This window comes from Apiospora marii, assembly GCF_038362585.1.
Source record: "Apiospora marii strain CBS 49790 chromosome Unknown utg000011l_segment0_segment0, whole genome shotgun sequence".
Classification (NCBI taxonomy): domain Eukaryota; kingdom Fungi; phylum Ascomycota; class Sordariomycetes; order Amphisphaeriales; family Apiosporaceae; genus Apiospora; species Apiospora marii.
Window position 1 is genome coordinate 3938360 of NW_027117382.1, and position 11522 is coordinate 3949881.

The window sequence follows — 11522 nt, forward strand, 5'->3', positions numbered from 1 at the left end:
ATCCGATTGCCAGGGCGGCCCAGCATATGCACATGCGAAGCCAGCGCACACCGAACGAGCGACTGACTAGTCTGTGGCCTGAAATAGACAGGAGACGCGCAAGCGACGGTGAGGCAAGAAGCAACTATCTCGACTCACGCCATTGTGATTAAGCTTAATAGAAGCTTACAGGTAGTAAGCATGTCGTCGTCTTGGGGATGGGCCGACAAAACGAACATTAGAATTAGTATAAGCGCGTCGCGTTGCACTATCACCTTAGGCACATGTCCAAGTCCACCGTCGGGGGATGGACTCGACCGTTTCGGGCAAGTTGCTCGTGGCGCCATGTACTCCTATTGGATGGACGGGTGTTCGTATATGCAGCGGGTATCGCACCGGCCACCGCGACCGGGGAGGGGGAACAGCCGCCGCGGGCGCTTTGTGCAACTCATCTGCGCGCCGTCAATGGATCCGACGCCGGCTCTCGCATCGAACTGGAGAAACAAATTAGAAGAAAAAAAAGAAAAGAGGGACCCCTGCCCGGAGGAGACCGTGCTTTTTTGGCCTCCCCACCCTGAAACCAAGGGTCACATCGGCCGCTAAGCAAACAGATCGATCGCACTGAAACTACCCGTAGAGACTTGCGCAGGCACCAGGGTGCTAACTCATCAGTCGTGCTTGCTGAGAAAAGCGTCGGACATGACTGGCGGGCGGATGGGTCGACCGAGACCCGGCTCAACCCGCTCCAACATGGTCGCACCCAGAGACGCCCCTAAGGTTGCATTTCGAAAACAACAGGCCATACGTAGCCTCCTCGGCGTTGGGGGTTCGACGTGAGGCTCGTGCAGGCATGTGCTCCGACGAAATACACTGTGGCGATAGCGCCCGGGTGTCGACGGCCTCGTAGTATAAGATGTTGGCTTCGGGATCGAGTTTGGAAGAAAGAAAGAAGAGAGTCACCACCATCTCAGTCTTCACTCACTCAGACACTGGCAGACTCGGTCCATTCGGCACTCCCACAGGTCGTCTATCCTAATCCCATCAAGGCATCATCCTTTCCGATCGTTAATTCCCCCCACCCACTTTCACTATGATTCCCTCGTTCTTTCTGCCCCTTGTGGCAGCTCCTCTCGTTGCTGGATATGCCATCAACCCCTTCCAACAAATCACGCCTCGCAGCGCTTGTGCGGGCAACACTGCCGACACTCGCTCGCAGTGGTGCGAGTACAGCATCGACACCGACTGGGATAACGAGGTGCCCGACACTGGCGTAACCCGCGAGTACTGGCTCTCCCTGGGCGAGGTCGAGGTGGCACCTGATGGAATAACCCGTTATGCCCAGGCCATCAACGGCAGCATCCCGGGCCCCACCCTGCATGCCGACTGGGGTGACAATGTTATCGTCCACTTGACCAACAACCTCAAGACGTCGACCAACGGCACCAGTCTGCACTTCCACGGTATCCGCCAGAACAACACCAACGACAACGACGGTGTTGCTTCCATCACCCAGTGCCCGACGGCCCCTGGCGAGACTTTCACCTACAAGTGGAGGGCCACCCAGTACGGCTCGACTTGGTACCACTCGCACTTTGCTCTGCAGGCCTGGCAGGGCGTCTTTGGCGGCATCGTCATCAACGGACCCGCCACGGCCAACTACGACAACGACCTGGGCCTGATGTTCCTCAACGACTGGAGCCACCAGACCGTCGACGAGCTCTGGGAGACGGCCCAGGCCGGCGGCCCGCCCGAGCTGGACAACTGCCTGATCAACGGAACCAACACCTTCAACAACTCGGGCACCGTCACCGGATCCCACAACGCCCTGTCCCTGGTTGAGGGCCAGTCGCACCGCCTCCGCCTCGTCAACAGCGCCCTGGACACCTTCTTCAAGTTTTCCATCGACAACCACACGCTGACCGTCATCGCCATGGACCTGGTCCCCATTGAGCCCTTCACCACCGACGTGCTGAACATCGGCATCGGCCAGCGCTACGACGTCGTCATCACCGCCAACCAGCAGGCCGTCGCCAACAAGTTCTGGCTCCGCGCCACGCCCCAGTCGGCCTGCAGCGACATCACCGACCCCGACAACATCCGCGGCATCGTCTACTACGGCGACAAGACGGACGGCGAGCCCACCACGCTGGCCCACGGCTTCGAGGACTCGTGCGTCGACATGGACCAGTCGCTGCTGGTGCCGCACAACAAGGCCACCGTCGGCCCCAACGCCTGGCAGTCGACCAACACGGTCGAGGTCGGCTCCAACGACGACGGCATGTTCCGCTGGTTCATCAACTCGACCACCATGATCGTGCACTGGGGCAACCCGACGGTGCTGCAGGTCCACAACAACGAGAGCGAGTTCGCCGAGTCCAACGCCGTCCTGCAGGTCGGCAGCGCCCCGGGGGCCTCGCGCAGCGACTGGGTCTACGTCGTCGTCCAGAGCGAGCTCGCCCTCGCGCACCCGGTCCACCTGCACGGCCACGACTTCCGCGTCATCTCGCAGGCCGACGGCCAGTACGAGCCGGGCGTCACGGCGCTCAACCTCGACAACCCCGTCCGCCGCGACACGGCCATGCTGCCGCCCGCCGGCCACCTCGTCCTGGCCTTCCAGACCGACAACCCGGGCGCCTGGCTCATGCACTGCCACATCGGCTGGCACACGAGCGAGGGCTTCTCCCTCCAGTTCGTCGAGCGCCAGCCCGAGATCCCCGGCATCCTCGACACCCAGCGCCTCGAGGACACCTGCTCCGTCTGGAACGACCACCAGACCGCGGCCTCGGTGGTTCAGGGTGACTCCGGCATCTAATCCGATCTGCCGGTTTGCTTGCTTGTTTGGTGTCTTGTCGGTGTTTGGTTTCCTATGTCACTGATATGTGTGGGCTATGATATGTTCAGCACTTACGTTAACGATTGGGATATGGGTTTCAAAATTTTTTTTTCTCTTTTGGCATTCCTTTTCTTGTATTACCTCGGTTCCAAAAAGTACCTTTAGTTTTTAGTTTATTTATTCATGCCATTTTTGAAACTACTACATTCTGCCTCCAGATTCGCCATGTTTGTGAATTTTCATTTGCCTCCTGCTCCCTTGCTGAGAGAGATCACCAAGTCACACATGTATGTAGAGTCAAACATCGCCATTGGTCCTTTGTACCTGGTCCTCTGCCTGTCTGCCGTTTCTAGGACTAGCCTCTCAATCCAGAACCGCAGGAGATAGTGATATAGATACAGCCGAATATAAGATAGCATCGTCCTCATTGTCGCAGGGCTAAGGGACGCCTCTGGTACAACTGAATCCCTGGTATTTCCCATCCTTCTTTTGTTGATTTTTCCTTCCTAATCAAGGATTAACGCGGAAGAGTTTCATAGTATTGGCCAAATGTGAGCGGCTTTTCCTTTGAACGAGACCACACCAGCTAGGTTGATGTTGAACAGTCTTGCAGCGGTGATAATGGTGATAATGCACTGGTCTCGTATCTGCGCACACCGAACCGTCAGGTGCTCATTGTTTCGTGCAGTATGTTTTTCGTATTACACACCTAGCATCATCGTACGACTGACTAGCTGCTTACTCGTTTTGTTTGCTTATGCTACCCCGTGTTGGTTGGCTGTCACTTTATGACAGATATGTAGCATGAATGCAGTGCTACGACGAAGTGAAGTCCTTACCCGGATGATTCAGGACGCACTGACGGCAACGTGCCGGACCGATCATACCCTCCCCTTTAAAACCCCCGGTCGCGAGAAGAGCCTCATCACGCCCACTTCCCGGTAGTAGTATATGCTTAGAGCTCAGACCAACGCTACGGACTGAGTCCCGTATTATTCCCCACCAGCCTGAAGATTACTCAGGAGAGGCTCCAACAACCCCTGCATAATAACTGGGCGTCGTATCGGCGAGGATTAATCAACCTTGTATTCAACCTTGTATCTTGCATATGTTACGGTAGTTGGGGGGTCTGTGTGCAAATATGACATGCAACGTCCCTAGGGCGTCGGGCATTTTACGGCCCCGAGGAACGCGGTCGACCACCCGACGACCGATTGGATTACTATCCTGGGAAATGCAGTAAGCAGTAGTGAGGTGTGATGATTGACACGCACTAGTTGATCAATGTTTTGTTCTGTCGATCTCGGAACTGGATGTTTGCCGGTCATGCCATTTTCTGACGAATGCCATCATGACTTACCATTACAAACCATTGCCTTCCGGTGTGTCTTCTGCCTCTGGGCCAGCAAATGCCTCAAATACCTCAGAAAACCCGGCTCGGCCGATACCTGAACTCACCACCTTGTCCATACAGCCACCAGAGTGGAGGCTCAGGGGAGAGTTATGACTCTCACGCAATGCTGAGTAAGGAGAGTCCCAAGCGGTAGGCCTTGCCGCTTCTGGACAATCGTCGACACCCCGCAGTGTTCCCTGCCAGGCAAAATATTCCGAGTCTGCGCTTCCCTTGGCTCCGTGGGCCTCCGAAAAGGCTATCTACCTCGCCCAAACCTGCAAGGCGAGAGGCTCGAGGACTTCTGGAATATGCAATCCATCTCTGCCGAGGAAGATCCGAACCAAGATGCACCTGTGCGCGAGCGACTCCACCCTCAAGTACGAGTGGGTCGTTCGACACCTCTCCCCTCTCTCAATTTCCTTTCGGAGATCCGCCTCGAGATGCACAACACTGCTAGCATCTCGAGCCCCGCAAGCGTGTGGACCGGACCCCGTTTCGGAGGGAAGGCCCGCACTCAGGCACTTGTGGAAACGTGCCCATCTTTCCAGCGGGAGTACAACGCCCTTCCACTATTCGTGCCCTGTGCGACGTCTTTGTAATCATGACGATGTTCATGCGAATATGCGCTGCCAACCGCGCTTATATTCCCCCATGCGGCTCGCGGGTCCCGCGGGCTGTAAAGTGGCAAGGGGGGGTAGCGGGGCTAGCGCTTGACTATACGTTGACTCCACCTGTGGCGGTGTTCTGTGGTAAGACCCCTCATCCGGCAAGTAGTATACGTTGCGTTCGGCAATAGGGTCACTAGTCGGCAAAAGAAGTCGGCAAGAGGACGCAGCTCGCGAAAACTTGCGCTGCCGGAGTGTGCCGTTCCACAGAAGCTAGGCGGTGACAGCGGTAAGCGTTGCATGAAAAAGCAGTTGACAGCTGCCATTCCTGTTGTAACGTCCAGAATATCCGTGCCACCGTTGTCCCGGCTCGTGCAAAATGGATTCGTCTGAACATGACACTCATTTCAACCCCTGATGGTGGACTAGTCAAGTGAAGCTGGCCGCTCAACTGCAATCGGCTTCCTGCCGACGGAAGGTGGCTGGTCTCGGCATTGCGGTCGTATTGATAGCGACATGACGACAGCCTGACTCAAGGTAACTGAATAGCGGGTTATGATAGGAGAAATATCCATACGACCAGTTGTGCCTGGCCGGATTTGAAGAACATGCGACATCCTTGGTTGCTTTTTCTTGACCTTGATACAAAGATTATCAGCTATGCCCGTCTCTGCCATTGAGCCAACCGTCCTGGAAATGCCCGCACCGCCAATTTTTGCTTTAGCCATATTATCGCTATTGAGAATGTTCCCAAGTTCAGGGGTTGATGGAAGGCTGGGCGCTCTTATACAAGTAGCCCAAAAGACCGAAGTTGAATATGCGAAGTACATGATAGAATCACTATTCAGATGGTAGCACGGGGAGGGAACTAGAACCGGATTGATAGAAGCAATGTTGGACGGGCAGGGTTCTGTCCTGTGTTTTGGTCTAAATAGAGATCCTAACAATATTACATGGCAGTGACTTGAGTTGTCATTCGATATAAACCATTCGGATGTACTGGTAAAATCTGAATTCCCCGGTAGAACTCGGGAAAAGAGGCATGTCCATTCGGCTTTCATAAGATCCTGTACAGTGCTATGGATTGTCGCAACGCACTGGAACAAGGGGGAGAAGGAAAACTTGAATATATGTGGGTTACTGGACTGGCAGTTTGATATCCTGGGACACCTGCAGCCACCTGAAGCTCTAAGGGGCTTAGCTGATACAAGCTGGAGGATAAGGATGTAAAGAGTTGGCGCGCACCTAGTTACTGCCAGTAGAAGCTTAAGCATACAACAAGGTATCCATCCGTTCAGGAGATCAAGCCAAATGGCATGCCATTGCACCTGAAATCCTTCCTGTTTACCAACCCATGCAACGGATGCTGTATTACCCGTTTACCATAGAGTATCAGAATGTCGATTCCCTCGTGGCAAAAGCCAAATCAACATCTTCATTCGGCTGTAGCTCGCTACCACCGCTACCTCTTGATAAATGCCGAGATGGACTTGACCGTCAGGCTAAAAGCACCTTCTTGTTTTCCGAAGTAGCTGCGAAAAAGGGTTAGTGTGCACCTCCTTCTTTCACAATAGGACTCGCTCGGCATCGACCGAAATCGTACGTACCTTCTCATCATCAAGCTCATCGTCTTGATGCTGCTGGTGTTCAAAGGCTTGGCATCCGGCTGGGCCCTTCCCCTGTACGTCGCAGTGAAGTTGGCCCAAGGCAGGAAGACCTCCTGGGCGCCTGTGGAGCCGCTGCTGCTGGGTACGGTGAAGTTGGTCTCGTACAGTAGGCTGCTCTCGCGGTCGCTCGCCGGCAGCACGTCCTTGAGGTTGAGCGTGTACAGCTTCCCATCGGACAGCGCGACCGAGACCAGCAGCCCTTCGTGGCCGGTCAGGTTCCAGTCGAGCGACCCGACGGTCTGCTGCGAGGCGAAGCCGGCACCTCCCAGGGTGACGTCGTCGAGGTAGCCGGCGAAGGTGGCTTCGTTGGTGGCCGCGGCGATGGATAGCTGTGAGGAGCTGTTGCCGCCGCGGACGGAGTCGTCGACGGACTCCCAGAGTGAGGCATTCCAGGGGCTGCCGGGACGGGTTAGGAAACCTTTAGTTCCTCAAGTTGGATGCAGAGTAAACCTACAGGGATCCGCCCAATAGGGGCAGTTGTTGAAGGGCCATTTCATGAAATGAAGTCCAGTCAGTCAGCTCCGATTCCCAGGGCAGTAGAAATGAGAAGAGGTAGAATTGCCAATTGAGCATTTTGAACGAAATGCCAAAATGGCGAGAGTAATATGAGTTTTCTTGAGTCCCCTGAAGTTGGAGGCATTTCGTCTGCTCATCTGGTTTAACTTTGACATGACTCGTGCATTGCCTGGCGCTCCCGAATGTGTGGCGGACCAACCGTCATCACTGATGACCTCAACCCTTCTCCTGGGACGAACTCTAAGACGTAGGCTGGAACTCAAAGAGTTTATTCAAACTTCACCCATGTGCATCTTCGGGCCGCCGGTTGACAGGCGTTTGCTACTTTCGAACTTACTATAGTGGTACTGTACACACCCGTATCTGGAAATGCATGGAACCCTTGTAAGCTGCGGCAGATTCCGTCCAGGATCAACCTTCCTCACCACGCCCAGGCCAAAAGGAGATGAGCTTGCTTGAAAGTCGGAAACTTTGGTTGAGAAGTCTATTATATGCCCATGTAGTTAATGGTCTCACGGCCTCGGCGAGGCCCAGCAGTGGGCATGGTTCTTATTTCGAGGATTGCGCGGCAAAACAACGAACAAGCATGTAAGAAGTTCCCGTCTCGTCTATGCCAATCTCGCTTCGCAAGTGTTTTCTAGCTAAGTGTTTGCTTGGGGCCGGCGCATCCGGGAAAACCCAATACCAGATGTGACGTACGATCCAGGGGCCCGCATCGGCCCGGGTTTCGGGGACATCGGGCCCAACGCGTGACAACATGTCGCACTTGATACTCCGGATTGCAGTCCAAAGTATCCGCTGCGGATCAAGGAAGGAGCGACGCATAAGTCACACACACTGTACTGCATAAAACCAGTCACCGTTGCTGGTTCCTAGACTAGCCGCGAGTCTCTTAGTGCTTGGTCGAAATTATGATCTTCATGCCTTGCTAGACTCTTTTGACCTTAAGTCGACTGCACTAGCTATCCTCAGTTTATTCAGGTATGTCACTTTTATCGGGTATGATACCTTGTTTTTGAGTTTATTATTTTTGAGGTAACCTGCTCTTTGTGAGTCTTTTGTTTCTGCCGGGAAACCTTGGTATGAATCGAAAAAAAAAGAAAGAAGAAGATAAGCAGCCTTGGAGTGATCTACCAGTGTTTCCCTCGACATCCTTGTTGAACGAGGTTTCTTCGACCGACCCCTGCAGGCGAGCAATCGAAGGCAACAAACACAACATTATTAGTAGACGATTGCCGTCTACCTTTGTTTTCCACGGGCCCGGTCCCGATTCGATTTGATTGGCTTCGCGTCGTGACACAACCCGTGGCTTGGCCTTGGACGGCAATGCTTGGCATGCCAACCCGAAATTAGTGGCTTCCAAAGTGACATTAGCTAATGGGTGTCTACAGAGTACTATCCTCTTGGTGATGGAATAGCTGCTCCCACCAGATGATGCTGGACAATACGTTTATTCCATTGATATGATATCCGATTGGATGATTGGATAAACTGGCCTGTTGAACAGGCACAGAGAGTACGGATATTGATCATTCCAAAAGCAGCGCCATCGCTATATCAAGAGGATAGGGCTGAGGGGAATGGGATAGCACTGCCAACCTCCTTACCGCTACAAATACCTAGACGACTGGAAATGTCATCTTGGCACTAGTCACCAAAAGGATCTAGACGTTGCTAATTATATAGCTGGTCCCTTTTCCAGGAGTGCCTTGGCCCACTTAGCTGAACAAGCTATCCCCATGGCGCAGCCTTAGGCGTCTTAAAGTCTGGGCGCCTAGTCCTTCCCGAGTTAGAAACGTGCCGAGCTAACAGCAGCTGAAATAGGCAGCATCGATTGTTTGCTGTTTCAGCCGGCCTGGATTGCAGATGATGGCAGCCAGGGGTCATTCCTGGGGTTGCCTAGGTCTTTTTTCTTGTTGTTATGAGTCCTGCGTCTGCCGTTTCTCTTCTTCATCATCCAACCCTCATGTCTCACACCTGACCTGGACTTTTGTGTTCGTGAGCATCCTTTTTTGGAGACAGTGTTTCTGTCGCGCGGAGGAAACTATCGACTTTTGATCGTATAATAAAGGGGAACAGGCGACAATCAGTATTCGAAAGCAAGCGAGAAACCCTCGAAGACTATCAGCCAAGATGGATCCCACTCAACAACCCATAGCGCCCCAGCAGCCGCAACAGGCGCAGCAATACCAGCCGTATCAACCCTACCCGACCGGCGCACCGGCGCAGCAGCCCCCTCCTGTCAGTCGGCCCTGGCACAATGCGAAGATCGCGCTCCACGCCATCTCCATCGTCTTCTGCATCATCCTCATCGGCATTTCGATCGCCCTCGCCGTCAACCCGCGGGTCCTGAGTCTCCAGGTAGTCTGGATCGCGCCCGAGGCCGCGGCGGCCATCATCTGGTCCGTCGCGGAGCTCATCACGGTCTGCGTGCGCAAGGGGCAGCACCGCGGCATCCACCCGGGCGCCCACGTCGGCCTGCACCTGATCTTCTGGCTCGCCTTCCTCGTTGGCGCGGGCCTCACCGCCTACATCGTCGCCGTCTACGTCGAGGAGCAGACCTACTACTCGAGCTACCGCTACAACCGCTACGCCAGCCTCAGCTTTTACCTGCGCTCGTTGCAGGCGGAGCTTGCGTTCTTGATCCTGCTCCTGTAAGTTGAAACGGTCAACAGGTGTGAATTGACTGACTGATGCCTTGACAGCATTATACACTTCACCCTCTTTGTGCGCGCATGCGTGGAAAGCGCCCGGAGGAACAGGACGGCGCAGCAGCCAGTCTTTGTTCCGGTAAATGCCTACTACGCGTCGTACCCAATGCAACAGCAGCAAGCGCAACAGCCCGTCTACCCGATGCAGCAGCCTCAGCAGGCCCATTTGTCGGCCAACTACGGCCAGCCGAAAGAGGTGCAGCCCCAGTACACTGGCTCTACCCAGCCGTCGGTACCTGCCCAGACTCACGACGATGGAGTCCAGCATGTTGGGCATGCACACTAAGCAAATTCAAGAGTCGGGATCATCCTATAATGATTCGAAGGAGGATGTGTGTAGGACATGGAGATGATACCCCTTTTATATTCGGCCGGTGAGGCCTAGCATGAGACGATGCAGCTTGGATCCTTGAAAAAAAGCTTGATAATTGATGCATACCCCGGGCCTGATGCCCAAAGTAACACACGTTTCATTGAAAGTCTTGAAACCCTGCGTATATCAACCCGACCGTGCGCTTTGCGACCTCGCCCTTTCGTGCTGGAAGGCGTGGTGCCGTACTTGGCATAGGCCTCGCACAGGACCCTTGGCCAGCTTTGTAGCAACACATTTCTAATTCCGTCCTGTCGCCGCCGCGGCCAGCGTGTAGAAGTCGAGCGATCGGTATTCTCCTCTTTGGTGATGTTCGAGTCCGTGGCACCGGCGGGGTACTGACTCGGAGGTGGATGTTGCATCGCGGGATGAAGGCCCGGGATCAGAGAGATCAGACGGTACAAGCAACAAGCGCACATTCCTGCACAATGTCTGGCCGGAGTCGGAGTATCCTCTGATGATTTCTCCGCTGGTCGCAGCCACCGTATCTCGTCATTGGGTTGCGTGACGATCCTGGTAGTGTATGATGAGGTCCTACTGTTTGCATGTGGAATGGACGCCGACTGCCGTCAGTCGGGCCTCGTGACCCGCAGTTTGACGGTAATGCAGTGACAGACCCCACCATGAATGTCTGCGCTGGCCCTTGCGACAACAGCAGCCGCTCGTCCAATCTCGCTCGGATGATCATCACAGTGCGGATGTTACTAGGGATATAGCGAGGGCCCTCCATGTCAACGAGGATATGCCTGTGCTGCTGCTGCACCAATCTACCGCCGCGATTGACTTCTTACTCGTCCACCAAAAAGCCGACTCTTACAAGGACGACGTTCATGGCGGCCTCATATCACCATTTCGGTCCCAGGCGGCCGACAGTTTGTACCGCGCGTCGAAGAAGCAACACAATGCGGGGCAGGTCTATAGGCACATGAGCTGTCAAGCGACGGGGAGAACAGTCCACGTAAGACACTCAGGTAAGACCCCCGCTACGTTGGCACCTTCTGGGACAAACGGGGGGGGCAGGATCCAAAGATAGATGATCTTGATCGCTTTGCATTCCATGAATTGGTGTATTTTATTGCATATGCGCAAAGATAAGAATGTTTTCCCAAACTCAGAATAAAATACATCAACCGAGTTCTAATCTAAGCAGGCTGGATTTAGTGTGCATTTGCTTGGATGTTCGTTCTTTTAGATGCAGCAGATCAGCACCATCTTGGCCATATAGCTGAAAACATCATTTGTCAATGTACCTCACCAAATACTGGAAGAGTCAACAGAGAGGTCATAAAAAGCCAAGATGGTGTTTTATTCTAGCCATGAACCTGTTACACTCCTATAGCTGTCTCCTAGGTAACTGGCAAGTCACATGAACCAAATGAATGCTCTTTGTATCAGGGCCACTGAAAGTCTGGGTTCCGATAACCAGTCAGATAACTGTCTTTCTTTGC

General features: G+C 54.1%; 3 protein-coding genes across 3 annotated transcripts; 2 read left to right on the forward strand and 1 right to left on the reverse strand.

Annotated features, from left to right (window-relative positions):
• Nucleotides 1-1069: 1069 nt before the first annotated feature.
• PG985_014382 (uncharacterized protein) lies at nt 1070-2791 on the forward strand (the record flags this gene model as incomplete). The annotated part of the gene is made up of 1 exon (XM_066834148.1): nt 1070-2791. One exon carries the CDS (start codon nt 1070-1072, stop codon nt 2789-2791), a length of 1722 nt encoding a protein of 573 aa, XP_066678888.1.
• A 3481-nt stretch (nt 2792-6272) lies between these two features.
• Nucleotides 6273-6969, reverse strand: PG985_014383 (uncharacterized protein; the record flags this gene model as incomplete). Its single annotated transcript, XM_066834149.1, has 3 exons — nt 6273-6342; nt 6418-6873; nt 6932-6969. The coding sequence occupies 3 exons, from the start codon at nt 6967-6969 to the stop codon at nt 6273-6275; spliced, it is 564 nt and encodes a 187-aa protein (XP_066678889.1).
• A 2157-nt stretch (nt 6970-9126) lies between these two features.
• Nucleotides 9127-9990, forward strand: PG985_014384 (uncharacterized protein; the record flags this gene model as incomplete). Its single annotated transcript, XM_066834150.1, has 2 exons — nt 9127-9647; nt 9699-9990. 2 exons carry the CDS (start codon nt 9127-9129, stop codon nt 9988-9990), a joined length of 813 nt encoding a protein of 270 aa, XP_066678890.1.
• Nucleotides 9991-11522: the final 1532 nt, after the last annotated feature.